Here is an 18,820-nt window from a genome sequence, read left to right on the forward strand (position 1 = left end):
CTCTTTGTTCCTGAAGTTGTTAAATACATCCATTCTAACAGATTTATAACCTGTGGTTTTTTTAGAAGAAACTTGGTGGAATCCTGAATCTCTAAATCAAGATTGCAAGGACTACCTGCACCTCCTTTTGGGGCTATTTGACCTACTTGTTTGCGGTGCTAGTGAGGGGAGCAATGCTGTTCAGTACCGAGCATTGATGAATCTCTTGTTCAAGGTATTGCTTTTAGATTTATTTTCTTAGTTGTTGTTCTGAGTTATCATCCAAAGTATTAAGCAAATATTACGCAGAAACATGTAATTTTAAAGAAAAGTGAGAAAATTGAGGATTGATCATGCAGTGCTGCTTGTGGTATGCTAGTGCTGTGAGCAAATTAGAGTCCTAAGCTTCAGCTGGTTATTTATCATTAATTGAATGAACTGAAAAAGCAGGACAAGAAAATTATTTTTGCTTGCTCCATAGTAGTTGCTATAAGTAGAAGTTGGATTTTGATGGAATCCTGGGAAAGACAATAGCAAAGAGTATGTCAAAAGCTTTATCACTTTGTTCTAGCAATCTCTGTTTAGTCTGCTGGATGCTGAGTGGGCACTCCTGTCTGATGAATGGAGACCTCTGAGGAGGGGGAAGTCTTCAGACAGGAAGAGTATTAGCCATTGTCAGACCACTTAGTAAATGAGAGTTGCAAATTCAATTTGGGAGACTGCTTCAAAATCAGAAGTTATCCTCATTTATATGACAGGTGAAAAAGCCAGGAGCTACTTCCTTAGAGCACTTGCAATAGAAATGTTTCTGCTGTTTGAAAGAGGAGATTGGAAGTTATTAATTTTCATTTTTCACACAAAAATATTCTTGCTTAATTAACACATTATAGAAATATTCTTATGGATGTGGTTTTAGTCTGCAGTGAGAAGGAAAATTATACTATATAAACTATATTTACATACCTGACTCTTTATTTCTTTGTTTTTTTTTGATATGGCTGGTTTACTGGATGTTATGAATAATGTTTGGCCAAATAAATTAAAACTTTTGAACAAATGCTCTTCTTTTTTTTCTCTCTTTTTTTCCCTCCCATTACATTTAAGGTGCACCTGAAAGATACAGAGGTTCTCTTCAAATTCCTTTCAGTTCTATGGACTTATAGCTTTAGCCTTTCAAATCATCTGAATTATGAAGTCAGTGCAATGCTACAGACTCGAGCTCTGTATATTGGCTACGCAGTGCTCGTATCTCAGACTAACCAAAAGAAGAAACTGCTGTTATCACCATCATCTCCAGGTAACTAAAACAGTATATCTCTGTATTTTATACCACGTAGGGTATCACTCATGTACAGGAGCACAAGGCTGAGGTAGCTCTTTCTTGTTGATTCCTTGCTGCAGTAGGTAACCTAATCTTGAAAGCAGCTGAAACGGCTTTATTTTTTTTTTTCCCTTTTTTTCTTTTTTTGATCATTACAGTGTTAAAGAAACAAGCTTATATGCTGAAGAAGTCAGTTACAGCACCTTGCTTTCTGTTTAGCAAAAAGATGGTGGCAGTCAGTAGCAATATATGAATTCTGTGAGCTTAAACGTGAATATACAAGGTGTGGTGAAGGAGTCCAGAGCTATGCTTGTAGTATGCTTGTAGTCTTCTTGTAGTCTTGAGGTTTATAGTGAAAAGACAATTCTTTTAATTCCAAAGTAGTATCAGTGCTTCTTCAGAGACAGTTACAATAGAATTCTAGTCATGCAATTCTCTTATATTTTCTTCCTTCTTTCTTTCTTTTTGCAGTGGTGATATCTCTGCTAATTAATTTGGGTAGTCCTGTGAGTGAAGTTCGAAGGGCTGCTCTCAATTGCTTCCATTCCTTGAGCAGTATGAAAGAGTCTCTATTTCATCCTGTTCTTCAGCATGTGGGGCAAAAAACAGAGGAGATCATATCTGACCCTACATACATAACACAGGTATTTTTGCTAATAAGGTGTGCATTGGTACAAGTTTTGTCTGTTGCTTTGAGCTTCTGTTTTTTCCAGAGGAAATCAAGTTCACTGGAAAAGTTCATTTTTTTCTGTCAAATTGCCAGCTTTGAAAGAATATGATTCTTATAGGTGGTTTAGATGGTGGGCTACCAAGAGAAATGGAAAAAGACTCGGTTTGTCAGCCAGATTTTCTTATGAAGGAGAAATAAAAAGCAGTGGATTTCACTTGAATACCTGATGGGAGCTGATATGGCCATTAGCGTTGCAAAAAAGGAGCTTTAACATGCTTCTTATTTATCTTAAAGGACTATAAAAATATTCAAATAATGTGTCACATGCAGAAAATCAGTCAAGAGATGATAGCCTGTGTTTTATTTGCAGATGAATAATTCGGTTTATTACAAAAGCATTGAATAAATGTTGTTTTAGGGCATTTTTATGGCAGGGGGGTAATTTTCACTTTGTTACTGAACTAGATTATGGCAATCCTATTTGAAGAACTTCAGACTCAAGCAAAGCAGAAATCCCAGAAGAAGAAGCTGACAGAAGCCTTGGAAAGCGTAGTCGATTGTGTACAAAGCCCTATTTGCCCATCGTATGTTGCAAGAAACTTAATGAAAATTCTTCATGAAGTTCATGGTGAGGTGAGTGCAGCCTTGATAATTTCACACTTCTTTTGTCATTGTTGTATCCAATTGAAACGCAGAAGAATCATTTAATTAAATTTCATTTAATAGTAATGCTGTTAAATAACTTTGTAATATATAGATTATTATGCATTAATTTGACACTGATAATAGGCAGTAGTGCTGCCAAGTATGATTTAATGAAGCACAAAATATTCTCATGCTCTATTTAGAAATGCATGGGATGTAGTATTTTGTGTTGGAGTTGTTAAGGGAACTCCTTTGAAGGTACTGAAAACAGCTGTTTGAGAAGAAGGCTGTTCCAGAAGGAACTGATGATCTTGGTTAGGTATCAGTGAATGAAGAGTTCTCTGTACAGAAATTTAACATAATAGGAAGTACTATTCATTTAATTTTATTTGTACTCGTTAATATAATTATATCCAGTATACTCAGGATTCCTCTTCTCTAAGTGCTGGAAAATATATTGTTCAAAAAAATGAATTAAATTACAAATTTTTATATTTGATTCAATTGACTGTTTCTTGAAGGGACTGTGCACTGCACGGAGATGAGTATTCCTCTCCCAATTCTTAGTTTATAGGAGACGCTGCTTTAAAAAATGCCCTCTGTTCTTCAAAGGCATGAAATATTATACTGCAAAGGTGTAACAGCAAAGGAGCTATTGAGGAAGTATTCCTGGTAACATGACTAAAAGACATGTATTTTTTTCCTCTTTAATAGCTGTTGAATAAAATAGAATATATGATGTAATACCAGATAGGGAACAGATGTTGCAGTAAAATGAAGCTGTGCTATTAGAAGATTGTTAAAAGAAGACTGGATAAAAACCAAACTATTCTTACAAATTTCCTTTGTTTGCAGATGATTCTTACTCACCTTCTGCCTGCACTGGACCGGTTGCTTGAGAAGGTCATGAAAGAACCTGAGACAATGTTGAAAGATGAAGTTGTTCTCCTGCACTTCATACTTGGGAAGTTCAGTGAACACTCAGCAGCCCTCTTGTGCAAGAATCAGCAGAGTCTGGATTTATTCATCAAAAGTCTACATGCTGCCACAAAAATCTATGAAGAAGTTCCACCTTTCCAGATCACAGCACTTGGACGGGTCTGGTTTTATGAAAGATTTTTAATCTGTTTTTGTACTTAAAAAATGTAGTAGTGTTTAGAATTGGATTTACAAGAACACTGTGTTATGGAGTCCATAGCTTTTGACCTGTCTTTGTTTCATTATAAGTTGATGAAGTGTTTGTCGTGTCTTTGAAACAGCTAAACAGGCTGCAAAGCTCTTAAATTTACTGGAAGGAGATGTTGCTTGCTTCATTTGTGTACTTGGACGAGTACAGAGCAGAAGTATTGTTGTATTTGCATGCACGTGAATGCCTGTATGACTGCCTGCAGATGCAGATGTTCATGTTTCTTAGGCTACTTCTTGTCAGTGGTATAGGAACTTCCTGCATTTTTTCTGATTAAAAAAATTGTCAAGAAAATGTATTAGTTAAGAAAGTCTTATTTGAGGGACATATACAGGTTTAAGAAATAAATGCCAGGCAGCAGCAGGTTTACTCCCTCCATCAGGCAAAGCACTTAAGAAAACGTTAAGGACCAATATATTCTGATATTTTAGAAATATGTTTTAATTTAAGGATTTTTTAATGTATACAAATACCTAGCTTATAAGTAGATTTTCACTATATATATATATATATATATATATATATGTACACATGTTTATGTGTGATAGGGTGCATCATACATAATCTAGCACGCTCAAGTTTTATTGCTTATTATTTTGTTGCCTTCTTACAGTAAACCTCTCTCTGTCTTTTCACTTTTTCTTTTATAGATTACTAAACCGTTCTTTGCAGCTTTGTCAGATGGGAGGGTGCAACAGAAGCTACTGAAAGTATTGTTTGACTTACTGTTAAACTGTAAGAACCCACTTTGTGCCCAGACAATTAGCAGTGTGTTTAAAGGGGTAAGTGGTAAATTCCAGTACACAGAATTTTGTTCAGACATATTACAGTGGTTCCTTGTTGCACCATGTAATGCCCATTGTCCGTTTCATTTATAGCACTAAGGGAATCAGAACTGCTTGTTACGTAATTGTTTCAGTGGCATGAGAAGTTAAATAGTTGCTTTTAGAAGGTATTTTTGTGGAAGCAATGCATCATTCATACATTACACTATAGTAATGAATTCAGTAGAAGTCACTTCTTTCTACTGCACTGATTATCATTTTCTGGGTAAAAACTTTTTTTTATGGTTACTAGAAGACCTTTCCCAAAATGGGAATGGATGTGTTTAAAAACCGTTTGGATTTGGTGTTCAGGGACATGATTTAGCAGAGAGTTGTTAGTTATGGTAGTATGGTTAGGTTGTGGTTGGACTCAATGATCTTAAGGTCTTTTCCAACCTTACTGATTCTGTGATTCTATGAAGATATATTAATTGTAGCTTTCACATAGCAGTTTATTGTATTACTTGGTATTACAAGAACTAAAAGTAGGAAAGACATTCAGATATTATGGTGATACAACTTAATTATATACCCACATATGCATTATATACCCATGTATGCATGAAAAGGACGCATTTAAAAAGAGAAGGGAGGGGCCCATAGATGCATGGTGTGGTATGACACATTGCTCGTGTGTAATTACATTATTGTTTTTGTTTCAGATTTCTGTGTGTGCTGAGCAGATCGTTACAGAAATTGAGCCTCCTGAGAAAACCAAAAGTCTGGCCACTGTTCAGCAAACCAGAAGGCAGAAAATGCAGCAACAGAAGTAAAATAACTAGAAATATAAATAGGTTTTGAAAAACTTTGAAAATACCTCTTATTAGATTTCACAGCTTGTATTGAAAGCATGAATATCTTTTCTTTCATTTCCCCTGTTGAGTAAAATAACTGAGCTACTTTCAGCAGCAGAAAACCAACCAATGTTGCTGTTTTAAAACAGATGAAACTGTAGTTCTAATTTAATTATTAAAAACAAAAAACCTCTTAGAGAAGTCTTAATGTTGCCATTTGCTCTTGGTTTTGTTGGTATTAAAACTCCTTAGTAATGAAGGTGTATGGACAGAATCACGTGCACATGGCTGGAGCTTAACAATGTTCTTCAAAATGTTTGTTAATGAACTGAAAAACAGCATCTTCTTTTAGTGAAAATGGATAGAGTCATTAACTTTTAGACGTCTTCAACTTGTTTCTTCTCTCCACTCATACAGAAGCAGCTCTTTTGAACACTGTGCTTTAAGCATTGGCTGTTGGCTGCTGTTGGAACAAGATGTTGTGTTGGTTTTCTTGGTTTGGCAGGAATAGCTGTTCTTACCTTTTTTTATTTCAGTTGGCTTTTTTTAACAATAGAATGATCCACATCAGAGTTTTAGTACAAATATCGTCACCTCTCCAAGGAGAAGCAGTAAAGGATATTACTAACTCTTTGAAAGAGAATGTGTATACATATATATTTTTTATCTTATGTCTCTATTTTCTGAAGCATTGTATTATCTTCTTTGGAATTGTTTATCTTGATTGTCTTATCTTTTTAGAAAGCCTCCAGATGCAGAATTGGCACCAGAAACAAGCAACTTCAGCTGGCAGAGGGTTATGCTTGTTCTGGAATTACTACAGCACAAGAAAAAGCTTAAACGTCCACAGGCACTGGTACCTGTGCTCTTTAACCTGCTGAGCCGGTAATTTTGTCTCTATAAAGCATTCTCTTCTGCAGAAGACTTTGTAAAGCATTAAAATATGAGGCACTTTTCTCTAGCATGTTGCCAGGTTCTTTAGCTTGCCTTTTTTACATAAAATTCCTTATAGGTACATCAGATAGGTAAATCCCTCCTGCTGTAAGTGAAGGTCAGGTTTGAACATCCATATGTCTGAGTCCCTATGAGATGCATACCAGAGCCTTGAGGAAGCTGGCTGACATAGTTGCCAAGCCACTGCTGTTATTTGAAAAGTCTTGGCTTTCAGGTGAATTCCCTGGGAGAAAGGCAACATCACATGCATTTTTAAGAGGGGTTGAGAGGATGACCCAGGATGACTACCTGTCAGCCTCACCCCTGTGTAAGGGATGCTGGAACAGATCCTCCTAAGGCACGTGGAAGAGAGGGTGTTGATATGAGACAAGCAGCAGGGCTTCACCAAGGGTAGGTCCTACCTAGTGGCCTTCTGTATGGCATAACTGGGTCAGTGGATGAGGGAAGAGCTGCTGATGTCATCTATCTGGACATTGTTAAGGACTTGCGCATGGTCCCCCATTACATCTTTCTCTCCAAACTGGAAATATGGATTTGATAGGTGGACTGTTTGATGAACAAGGAACTGGTTGCAATAGTATGCCCAGTGGCCACTATCTAGAAGTCTCGGTTTAAAACTTCAGTATAATAAAGATCACATTTTCTCATTTGCATTTAAACATGTTGTTTGATCACTTATTTTCCTATTTCCTTTTTTCAATCCATGAATTTGTTCTTGAATGCATAGGTGTCTGGAACCTCTGGCATCAGAAGAAGAAAATATGGAATATACAAAACAGTTGATCCTCAGCTGCTTGTTAAACATCTGTCAGAAACTGTCACCAGATGGCAGCAAGATCCCAGCAGGTAAAAATTGCCAAATATATTTCTTGGTACTATCAGCAGTACAGCTTTTAAATAATGGTGTCTACAGTTTTTCTCCTTGGAGTCTACATTGTGTTGTCAAGGGATCTTCATTGCTTTTTGGTGTTTTTCTTTTCTTTTTGTTTGGTTGTTTGGGTTTTGTTTGGGTTGTTTGTCTTGTAGATTCTGTATGATCTGCAGATTGAAACCATTGCTTGTACTCATGTTCATTCTAGCATGGTTGAACATTAGGGCTTACATTAATGGATTATTCATTGCTAACAGATGTCCTTGACAAAGAAAAATTCAACGTGGAACTGATAGTTCAGTGCATCAGGATATCTAAAATGCCCCAGACACACCACCATGCACTGCTTCTCCTTGGTGCTGTTGCTGGCATGTTTCCTGTAAGTAGTACCTGAAGATATAAAGCTTTTTTACTGGGAGAATGTTGGGTTTCACTTTGAGCTTTCCTTTTTTATTTTTGAAGTTACTTTTCTTTGTCACCATCTTACTACTATTACCTGCTATAGAGCTAAGCTTGTATTATGCATTAACATTGACTCTGATAGGATTTCCAAGTTCAGAATAAAAACAAATATTTTGCATCAATCTTTCCTTTTAAATCTAAAACACTTTCAGCTCACTAAACCCAAAAGAGAAATGTTCTAAACCTTCTTGCTCTAGGTTGAAACAAGATGTAGTAATCTAATTCTTGAGTTAGGTGACACCACCACTACTACAGCTCTCTTACTGAAGTAATACTGTGATTACAATCTAGCTAAAAAGAGCCAACATTTAAATTGAGCTTTCTGTTGTGTCCTTATAGATGTGTCAGGGCAGAGAGGAGTTGCAGGCCTCCTCATAGCAGATTTTGCTTGTCATACTATCATAACGCTGAGTTTGATAGTGCAGATCGTTTTATGAAACTAAACTCAATTTCTACTCTTAAATGATATGCTTGGAGGTGTGTCTTGGTCTCTAAATAGTATTTAGAACTGAGTTGTCTTATACTATTCATTAAAAATTAGTTAATTGCCAATTTTGGGAAGATAACAATGATTCTTATTTTATTTTATAGAAATCAAGTGACATCTTTAGGAGTAAGAGTTACCTTAAGGTATAGCATACAGAGCAGCACTTCAAGGAAACAAATCTCATCTTTTTGTTGTTTTTTTTCTTCCCAGGATAAAGTTCTCCATAACATCATGCCCATTTTTACATTCATGGGAGCGAATGTATTGCGTCTGGATGACACTTACACGTTCCAAGTAATAAATAAGACAGTGCAGATGGTTATTCCTGCTCTTATACAGGTAAATTTGTCTGCAAATAATGGAAAGGACTTGGAAAAAGTGAAACCTATGTCCTTTCTCTCATCTGCTGAATTTACAAGAGAGAACTTGTGTTTGGTAATATGCTTTAACTGAACCTACCTGTTTGTCATTAGGCTGAAGACAGTGATTTGTCAGAGTCCTCAAGGGGTGTGGAAGAGGTAGTAATAAAAATCATCCGTGTGTTTGTGGATGCCCTGCCCCATGTGCCAGAGCACCGGCGCCTGCCCATCCTGGCCCAGCTGATCACTACAGTGGGAGGAGACAGATTCCTCTGGGTTCTCCTGGTGCTGCTGTTTGAGCAGTATGTGACCAAAACTGTGACTGTGACAGCAAGCACAGACAAGGTTAGAAGACCACTGAGGTCAACTTCCTCCTCAAAGACAGATCTCTTCCTTCCAGTTTTGCAAGATAAGACCCTAGTTTTTGCTAAAATAATTAGTGAGCTCTGAGCTTGTGCTTTAGCAGAAATTGATGGTGAAACACCCTATAACTATCATCTTATTTGTTCAACTTCGGTTGTGACACTGCTGAGTCCTGGCCATCATGTAGGATATCTTGAGTTATTCATTGAAAACTGTCTAGAGAAGATTAAGCTTGATTAAAATACTGAGGAAATATAACTCTTTTCTTTAAGCAGTTATTCAGCCAGCGTAGTAAGTGGCTGGAGACATCCTTAATAAAATATGTACTATTTCAACATTAGTCACCAGCTGGGGTTTAGGACAAGGAACTTATGCCAGCAGATGAGGTGTTATCCTCTATGGCCATACTGATACTGCCATGCAGATGGAGTGAGCTGATGCTTTCTTCCTGCCCTCTGGAGCTAGGTTCTCTCCAGCAACTTCCTGCTAATATCCCTTGTGCCAGCCCTCACAATATGTAGCTTATCATGGCATGTTCGCAAACAGGCTGAAGAGTGTGGGGTCTTTTTATCTTTTATAAATTATTGAAATAATCACTTATCTCTTTTTTTAAACTATAAACAGGATGCTGTGCTGGAAGCAGACACTGAATTTTGGATTTCCATCTGTTGTGAATTCAGCGTACATTGTCAGTTCCAAAGCATGATGAAAATAATCCAGTACTTGACAGAGCTACCAGAGAATAAAGAAGGTAACCACAGAACAGCCAGCAGATGCATGTGAACTTCCTTTTACTCTTCTAGATAGAAAACTGAGCAAAACAGAATTGCTCTGATGACTTCTTGCTTTTTTTTGTTTATTGGTTATGATATGGGTTATTTAATGTCTTTTTTTGTATTTGTTTGGGTTTTTTTTAAGCATACGTTTAATTATAGATTCATTTGGGCACTTAAAATCAAATGGTACTCAGAAGGCAGAGGAAATCATTTAGCTGAAATAAGCTGCTGTTCATAGCAAACATGATTATGGGCCCTATTGTTCTTCTGTAGTTTGGTTTTTATTTTGCTTAAGCATGAAGGAGATAAAGGTTGGTTGCTTCTTTTTAAGGAAGGTCTTGGTATTTTCATTGCTTGAGTATGTTTTCTTAGCCAGGAAGGATCCAATAATAACAGTGAAAGCAGTTTTTACAGATATGTTACATAGTGCATTTGTTTTCCTTCCTCAGAAGCTTCTCTTGTTTGTAGTCAGTGTGCTGTAGCTTTAGCACCATGAAGAAGGATTGTTCATGTAAAATGATCAGATGGCACTGCTGCTCTTGCATCTGTTGAAACAAAAAATTTATCTTTTGTGGTATTTCAGACATCATTTTTGGAACTTTACCATGATTGTAGATGCTGCAGAATAACTGTCCTTGATTGCCACTTGGCTGTTACTTTCCTTTGTTTCTGTAATCAGAAATCAAATGTTCTTTTTCATGTCTGTGATTTGTTTTGCGACTGTTTTCAACAGATGATCCTGGGCCAAAAAAGTCAAGAACGTGCAAGACAAAGTTAAAAAACCAGGATGGGCAGCTTTTTAATGTAGAGGCTCACTCGGACAAACAGTTTCGACATTTCAAATACTTGTCAGTCTCCTTCATGTCGCAGCTTCTGTCTTCTCAGAGTTTGGTGGAAAAGGTAATAATGGCAGACTGCGTTTAAACTGACCATGTTAACTAACTGTGCTATGCTGTAATTGATGAGATTTAATTTTCTTTTTAGTATGATTTTGAATTCAAAGAGGTAAAAAGAATATACTGTTCAGTGTATGTTGCTGACACCTTAATTTTCACAGCTCTGAAACATCTCAGTGATTTTCAGTATTTTTAGTTGGGCCTTTGCAGATAGACTCAGTTTGTGCAAGTGATGTGTGGGTAAAAAAGAAGGGACCCAGTGAATTCTCACTGGCTTTATGGAGTCTGAAGTTGCACTTACAGTCTGTGTAATTCCAGGTTTAGTCTGGGACTCACACTATGAACTCCAAAAAGATAAAAGTTAATGTTAAAAATTAGTCTGTGGATTGAGGTAGAAGTGGTTCCCAGTATTTCAGCTGAGGGTAAGTCACCAACATGAAGCGTAGATTTACTTCTATGGCTAAATTGCCTGCAGTTCTCTGATTTTCTTCTAGAACAGTCTATACTGCAAATGCGGAGAACCCATTTTTCACAGTTAACGTTTTCATTCTTCCTTCTTAAACAAGGTAGTTGAATGTGAAGAAACAGAAGAGCTACAGAAGTTGGAACAGAGGTATGCTTTACATCTGCTCCACTCCTACTATTCTCCTGCTGTCCTTTACTGCAATATTTTTTAAGTGTAGTCCCATTAGAATGTTCTTTCTGAGGGTACTTTTAATATTGCTCTCAGCAAGAAGCAGTATTTATTACATTAAGGTTACATGTGTAATTTTTTTTATATGGAGTATTTTCTTCTTAAAAGATATTATTTCTATATTTCTATATATTATTTCTATATTGTGCTTATTTACATACTGGGCCATAATTGTTTTGTTGTTGATGATGAACAATTTGAGGTTTTCAGAATAATGTATTGCTTCAGTTCTTAAAAATAAATAATAAATAATTTGATATCCCTTATTCGAGTAAAAATAATTTTAAAAAAAATTACTAGTAAATGTGGATTAGAATTACGGTCATTGGGTTACAACAGCCATTGATACAAAACTGAGGGTTTCTTTTCAGGAGGCTGACGTTTTATGTTTATTCTAAGTGAAAAGGGATGTAGAATGCATTTGAAATGCTTCTTTTTAAATGTGATATATTCCCTGGTTAATTTTGTTTTCACATTCTTAAATAGAACTACTGTTCTAGATGCTAATTTGGTAGATTTCTTTAATGTGCATGTGTAATTTTCCTTGCTGCCATAGTTTTTTTGTCTATGTGTGTGCCAGTCTTTCCAGTGGGTATTTCATTTTCCTTTATTTTTGCTGTTTTGTTTGTGAAATGTCATGCTTTCCAGGAACGTGGTTGATTCCCCAATTGTCCTTGTTGTTTACTGAAAGATTGTTCCTTTCTGTCTAGGCTGTTAGAAGATGTCCTTCACTACATAAACACAGTGGCATCCTCGGTGGAAGGAAACGCAGACAAACCAACAGCTAAATTTTGGAGGGTTCTGCTTAACAAGTCCTATGATATGCTGGATAAAGTATGTCTTGTTGGCCCTTGTTAGCAGCTTTTTATTTATTAATACAGTTATAACTATCATAGGAATACTTTTGCATGATTAGTAACGATCTTCATTGCATGGTGCATTGTTGTTTGAATTCATCTAAAAGCTTTAACAGCTTCCTATGACGGCTTAGACAGAACAAGTAGAAAATGAAATCAGAAATGCCTATTTCATCTAGTTTGTATTCTGCTCTCTGGAAGCAGTCATTTTAGTGCCTGTTGTCTGCTGGAGTACAGTGTCTTTCCAGCAGTACTTCTCACTGTTAACTCATAAACTGATTTTAACTAATGCTTAAAGAATTGTTGTACATTTCTACATTGAATTTAAATGGAAAAATGCTCAGTATGCTTTTCTTTTTCATCTTTTTCTGATCAGAAGTGTAGTTGTAGTATTGGACTGACTGTCCAGTAGCATTAACAGTCCAATGAAGGAATTTTTCAGTCTTCTTATTAACAGATTGGATTATTTAGCCTGCCTGTTAAATATGTTAGAGTTTTCATGAGATATATTCACAGAGCATCACTGAAAATATTTTAAGGGAAGGAAGGATAAATGACCAGGATAGATATAAGAACAAGGAGATTTCTGAGAAAATGTTGAAGCTCTTGGGTATTGACTAGTTAGCAACCAGTAAGAATATATAAAGGGCTGTAACTGGAACCTTCTTTGTTTTTTTGCTTGTCTTAGATACAGCATTGCTGGCCTATCTTCTTCTTTCATTCTGAAACCCATGTTGAAAGTTGAGTTTGCCTGCCTTACTTGAAGGCATTCATAACATTGTTCTGTTTGTGTTCTACAGGTCAATGCTTTATTGCCAACAGAAACCTTCATCCCTGTAATTAGGGGACTCATGACAAATCAGCTCCCATCCGTGAGACGTAAGGCAATGGACCTTTTGAATAATAAGGTTCAGCAGCGCACAAAGTGGCAGAAGAGCCAGGTGAGATGAAGTGGTTAAATCAGTTACTTTTGCAGAAAAAAAGAGAGATTTTTTTTGCAGAAAAAAAAGACTTAGGGGTCTGAGTTCTACCTGCATGTTTGAAGTGTGTGTTCTCTTGTGCTCTCAGGTCCGGCAGCTTTTGGAATTAGTTCCTGAGCTCATAGCTATTGTGCAGTGCAAAAGAAAGGATGAGGAGGAGGAGCAAGTCATCAACAGGCAGACTGCTCTGTTCAGCCTCAAGCTGCTCTGCAAAGGTTTTGGCACAGAAAATCCACTGCCATTTGTACGTGTTCTGAAAACTGCCATTGATCTGGTATCTTCAGAGAAGGAGGAAAAGAACGTGATGGGAAGTGCTTTGCTCTGTATAGCTGAGGTCACCTGTACACTGAAGGCACAAGCAATCCCTCAGCTTCCAAGGTATTGTTGGGTTCTTTTGAACAGGGACATTCTGTCTGTGCGTGTTTTGTGCAGATAAAAGCAAAGGCATTTGTAGTGCTTGAAGCGTGTCCTACCCGTGGCAAATTGTAGAAGACTTTTATAATAGCTGTTAGGGATTCTGCTGCCCTACTGGAATTGACTATATTTAAAAATATAAGAACCAGTACCATTGAAAACCTGGCATGTTATTATTTTGTTCTGCCTGCTTGAGGAATTCAAGCATCTAACCTGTTGTTCTTGAGATGTATTTCTAATTTCTTCAATGTCATTAAATCTTTCAAGTAAATCTTCACTATCTTTGGAACAGAACAGTGCAGAATTTTGTTTTTTCCCAATTGCACATGTAAAAAGGATGTGAAAGTTGCCCCCAGTGGCTTAACAGTTGTATTTTGATATATTAAATGTACCTCCAAATGGTCAGTGGTTTCACTGTTCTGTATTTGTGCTTGGCTATTCACAGGCTCATGCCAGCATTACTGAAGACTTTACAAAATAAGAAGGAGCTGATCTCCAATGAGATTTACTTGCTGAGTGCCGTGACTGCTCTGCTGAAGGTTGCAGAAACATTACCACACTTCCTCAGTCCTTACCTTACAGATTGTTTGCTGCAGGTGAGTGATTGGACTCATGCAGAGATGTAGGGCTCCTACAGAATTGTTCCAGTTCCTGGAAGCTGATTTCTTTTCTCCCTTTGGAACTGCAGTAGGACTCCGTGCCATCTGTTTAAGTGGAATTTCATTACCTGTTACTTTTCTACTCATATTGACACACAGATATTCCACTGTAATGTGCTCTGGGTGGTACAGGCAGCCAAAATTTACTGCTCCTTACGCTTGTAAAAATACGTTGTTATATAATTTTTTTAAAGTTGTTTAAGTTGCCTGACTTCTGATGGATTTCCTGACAGGTTGTCCGATTGGAAAAGATGATGGTTGAATTTGGTCCTTCTTCCCAGATAAGCTTACGTGTAACATCATTGAAAACTATCCTAGCTACAAAGCTTGCTCCCAGAATACTCCTGCCTGCAGTTACTAAGTGCTACAGTGAAGTGGTGAATACCAGGAAGGTGAGAATTTTTTCCTTCTTTTGCATTGTAATTAAGTTGCTTGCTCACCTTTGCCTGTGGTGGGGACAGGGAAGAGAACTGGCAGGGCAAAAAGAGTGGGGAAAAAAATGGGTTGATTTAAAGACAGTTCAACTAGTGTAAAAGAAACAAGAAGTACAAAAGCAGTCATTTGCCACAGGCAGACAGATGTCCAGCCAGTCTCAAGAAATGGCTTCCTTAGAGAAACTGTCTTGTTAAATGACTGATTCTTCAGAGATAATCCCATTTGCAAATGCCTTGAATGTAAGTTAGGAGTAGCTTTCGTTTGAGCTTTGCTCTTGTCTCTGTAGGTGCAACCCATTCAGACTCGACTAGTGTATCTCCAGGGAGGGAGTGGGGAAAGCAGATTCTCTTCAGAATTACTGCTAACTTAACTGCTCCCCCAAAAAGTACAGTAAAAATGATTTGTTAGTATTCTCATGAGTAAACAAGCAGTGCGAAATCAGATTGCATTATTTTGTTTCTTGGCATCTGTCAGTGTGACGTTTGTCATTGCTTTGCTTTGCTTTTGTTTCAAACCAGAACTGCGTGGGTCCCCTTATGAATGTTCTGAAGGAGCACATCACTGTGATGGAGAAGGACAACCTAATATCCCATCAGGTGGAGCTGACAGCATTTTTCGTGAAAGCCCTGGATTACCGAACAGAGCATGCCCAGGTAACTTGGGGAGGGGAATGAACAGAGACAGCTCAGTCTGTAGGTGCCAATCCTGTTGGTTGTTTTTTGAGTTGTAAGTATTCTGTTCTGAATTTGTTCGTAAGGGTAGAGAATGTGTTTAGGTATTTTACCTGAGTTTTGGAAGCTCTCATTCCTACATTTCAGACTTGGAATTGTGCTTTCTAATTTTCCTAGGATGACTTGGACAAAGTTGGTAGAACAGAAACTTACATTATTGATTGTCTAATAAGTATGGTTATGAAACTTTCTGAGACATCTTTCAGACCCCTCTTCTTCAAGGTAAGTAGTTTTAATATGATCAGCATTTTTTGTATTCTCCAGCACACGGATACAGGAACAAGCTAACCTGCCTTTCACTTTCAGCTTTTTGACTGGTCCAAAACTGAGAGTGCCCTAAAGGACAGACTGCTGACATTCCACCGGTTGGCAGACTGCATTGCAGACAAGCTCAAGGGTCTCTTTACCCTGTTTGCTGGTCACTTAGTGAAGCCATTTGCTGAGACGCTGAACCAGCTCAATGTTTCTAAAACTGGTAAGTTTTCAGTTACTTACTATAGAGAAGCGCTGGCAGACAACTGTTGAACATTTGACCTTACAGAAACTAACTTACTTATAGATACTATACTTTTTTTGGTATGGGGAACTATTTCCCTATCCTGTTTGTAGTAACCTACATAAATTCTCCATAGCTACAGGTACAGCCATGAACTTTTCCTGTAGTCTGCGGGCATTTCCTTTTATCAACCAGCTGGTTGTGCATTGCAGAACAGACCTACTATATACTGCATCCACTTTTATTACTCCAAGCGGTGACTACATAATTGCTATACTGTACAACATTTAGCTATGTATACAAATAATAATATTTCTAGCTTAGGTATTTTTCATTTTTGTGATTTTTCTTTCTCTGCTCCTGTTGATACACAGATGAAGCTTTCTTTGACTCTGAGAACAGCACTGAAAAGAGCTGTTTACTGCTGCAGTTCACCGTGGACTGTCTGCATAAGCTCTTCCTGTTTGATACCCAGAAGTTCCTGAGTAAGGAAAGAGCAGAAACCCTGATGACGCCTCTAGTTGATCAGGTATTTACAAACTCAGAAAAGCAAATGGTGTCAGCTATTTTCTCTTTCTTAAGGATTTTTTAAAAAAAAAAAAAAGAAAAAAGAAAAAAAAAACACCACAAACCAGCAGCCACTTCTCAGGCCTCAATCCACTCCCTTCACACAAAAGGAGGAATTAATTCCCTTTCAGCTACTGATGATATTGTTTCACTTAAAAGCTTTGGATTACCAATTCCTCTTTATAAGAAAGCTCTTCAGTCCACAAAGTTAATGCGTGTTGTTCAGCGTGTTCCTACTGATGGATGCTCTTTGACTCATCTCTTCAGTACTTTAAAGCCTATGCTAGAAGCAGCACTTTGAGCTAGGTTTATCTGAGTCTGGATCTCTGTAACAGTCGTCTTACTTCCACAGCTGGAGAACATGCTTGGAGGAGATGAGAAGTTCCAAGAAAGAGTGACAGCACACCTGGTACCCTGCATAGCTCAGTTCTCGGTGGCAATGGCAGATGATTCTCTTTGGAAACCACTTAATTACCACATCCTGCTGAAAATGAGGCACACTTCTTCTAAGGTTGGGAGCTATCAGAATGTTTTTCTCTGTTGCATTAGAAAACGTTAAGCGCCCCCCAGAAAAGAAGTGGGTTAGCCAAATCAGTGCTAAAATACTGATACTGTACTATGCTATCATCGAGTTCCAGAGATGTATGCAACACATGCATACTTAATCCTACTGAGTATCTTCAGTATGGTTGGCTTGTGTTGATAGGAGTTTGGTTGATGTTTGTTTTACTTGGTAGCTGTTTGAATAAAAACTAACCAGTTTATTTATAAGGAAAAAGGTACTATAGAGGGGAAACTGTAAGATAGTTATTTATGAAATGTCAGAGCTGTTTGTTTTATTAATGCTTGTCATGATCTGCATATTTGACTGGTTATACCATGGAGGGAGTACTTGTTTTTAGTTTGTACTAAGTTAAGACATTGTGAAACAGTAGAACAACATGGCATTGTAAAGGGAAACTGAAGACTTTTGTCAGCTAATTTGAAGAAACGTAGCTGCCTCTTGCAACTTTTTCCTTGTACGATACCTTAATCCAGATGTTGAGACTTAAGTTAGCTTAAAAAAGTTTCCTTCTGTTGGGGAAAAGCTTGTTTAAAAGCTAGGTGTGTTTTCAGGAGATGGAAAGAAATTGGAGATGTTTGTTTGTTTCCTCATACAGATTATTTTGTTTTAGGTCCGATTTGCTGCCCTGCTTGCTTTGCTCGAAGTTGCAGAAAAACTGAAGGAGAACTACCTGGTCCTGCTACCAGAATCAATTCCATTTTTAGCTGAGCTTATGGAAGGTAATAATTTAGAATGACCTTAGTGAAGGCAGGAAACTGGCCAAAATGAACACAGTTCATATAATTCAAAGATTCAGACAAGATAATTGCTGTAGTTGCTACAAGTTACATGCATTAGGATACTGTAACTTAAACTGTGTAGGATGCAAACTGGAATGGGTCATATTCACCCCACCCCACGCCCCCATTCCTGAAGTTCAGTTAGCTAAATTACTGTCACTTCCTCAGTATTAGCCTCCCAAGTTGCATAGTTTAGATCAGCGTTACAGTACAAATAATTGCCTACCTCCTGAGGTGATGACAGAATACTTTTGAACAGTTTCAGACCTGATGTTTGAAGAAAGTTCCAAACCTTGAGGGAATGAGGTCTTCCTAGGGTAGCTTTGTAATCAGTCCTCTACTTACTTCCTGCCTTCTTTCTTTTTCTAGATGAATGTGAAGAAGTTGAACAGCAGTGTCAGAAAACCATTCAGCAATTGGAAGTCATTTTGGGAGAACCACTCCAAAGCTACTTCTAAAGTTTATCCCCTTTGTTTTTATACATTGTCTGAATTGTGTTAACTTCACGTGTGCCATGTGTTACTGGCAAATTGTCATACTGATTTTTATCCCATCTAAGATCTTAACTTTTTTAATAAAGCCATGTTTTTACAGTAGTTCTATCATTTCTGGATGGTCTAGGGTTCACTTCATTGTCATCAGATGATGTCCCTTCACTTGTTCTTCCCTTAATGTTAGGAAGCCAAAGCAAGCTATAAACAGATCCTGTTCACTGACAGACAGTATGAGAGACTGTCCATGAATGTCCTGCGGCTGGGATCTGTGCTTGCTGGAAGTGTGGGAACAGTCCTGTGACAACATAAGCACAGTACTCACCCAACCCACACCCTTCCCTGCAATTCTGAGAAAGTAAAAATAACAGAAACGTACAAAGTAAAAAATGAACCCACTGAAGATTCTGAACAGGAAGCTGCAAGAAAGTCCTGAAGGACAGCAATTCTATTCACGCTGATGTTCACATGAGAACATCTTTGTGAACTTCTAGAAAGTTAAAGGCAAGGATGCACAGGTGGCAAAACAGCCCTTACCAAGTGGGAGCTGCCTACAGGCTCCTCT

At 37.6% G+C, this 18,820-nt stretch overlaps 1 protein-coding gene across 2 annotated transcripts in view; it reads left to right on the top strand.

Moving 5' to 3' along the window:
* HEATR1 (HEAT repeat containing 1) overlaps nt 1-18,369 on the top strand; it is a 30,204-nt gene extending 11,835 nt beyond the window's left edge. For both annotated transcript variants that reach the window (XM_015857849.2, XM_015857850.2), the window contains exons 19-45: nt 66-214; nt 1,084-1,276; nt 1,772-1,944; nt 2,436-2,603; nt 3,471-3,713; nt 4,452-4,583; nt 5,288-5,394; nt 6,161-6,304; nt 7,101-7,219; nt 7,502-7,623; nt 8,404-8,532; nt 8,667-8,897; nt 9,540-9,666; nt 10,425-10,591; nt 11,154-11,200; nt 11,992-12,115; nt 12,939-13,079; nt 13,207-13,496; nt 13,978-14,128; nt 14,425-14,583; nt 15,145-15,279; nt 15,475-15,579; nt 15,664-15,832; nt 16,228-16,382; nt 16,773-16,931; nt 17,596-17,704; nt 18,134-18,369. In XM_015857849.2, coding sequence (XP_015713335.1) covers nt 66-214; nt 1,084-1,276; nt 1,772-1,944; nt 2,436-2,603; nt 3,471-3,713; nt 4,452-4,583; nt 5,288-5,394; nt 6,161-6,304; nt 7,101-7,219; nt 7,502-7,623; nt 8,404-8,532; nt 8,667-8,897; nt 9,540-9,666; nt 10,425-10,591; nt 11,154-11,200; nt 11,992-12,115; nt 12,939-13,079; nt 13,207-13,496; nt 13,978-14,128; nt 14,425-14,583; nt 15,145-15,279; nt 15,475-15,579; nt 15,664-15,832; nt 16,228-16,382; nt 16,773-16,931; nt 17,596-17,704; nt 18,134-18,222 — 4,037 coding nt within the window. In that variant the 3' untranslated portion in view covers nt 18,223-18,369. The remainder of the gene's footprint in view (nt 1-65; nt 215-1,083; nt 1,277-1,771; nt 1,945-2,435; nt 2,604-3,470; nt 3,714-4,451; nt 4,584-5,287; nt 5,395-6,160; nt 6,305-7,100; nt 7,220-7,501; nt 7,624-8,403; nt 8,533-8,666; nt 8,898-9,539; nt 9,667-10,424; nt 10,592-11,153; nt 11,201-11,991; nt 12,116-12,938; nt 13,080-13,206; nt 13,497-13,977; nt 14,129-14,424; nt 14,584-15,144; nt 15,280-15,474; nt 15,580-15,663; nt 15,833-16,227; nt 16,383-16,772; nt 16,932-17,595; nt 17,705-18,133) is intronic.
* The last annotated feature ends 451 nt before the right edge of the window (nt 18,370-18,820 follow it).

Source organism: Coturnix japonica, chromosome 3 (assembly GCF_001577835.2).
Source record: "Coturnix japonica isolate 7356 chromosome 3, Coturnix japonica 2.1, whole genome shotgun sequence".
In the NCBI taxonomy this organism is placed as follows: domain Eukaryota; kingdom Metazoa; phylum Chordata; class Aves; order Galliformes; family Phasianidae; genus Coturnix; species Coturnix japonica.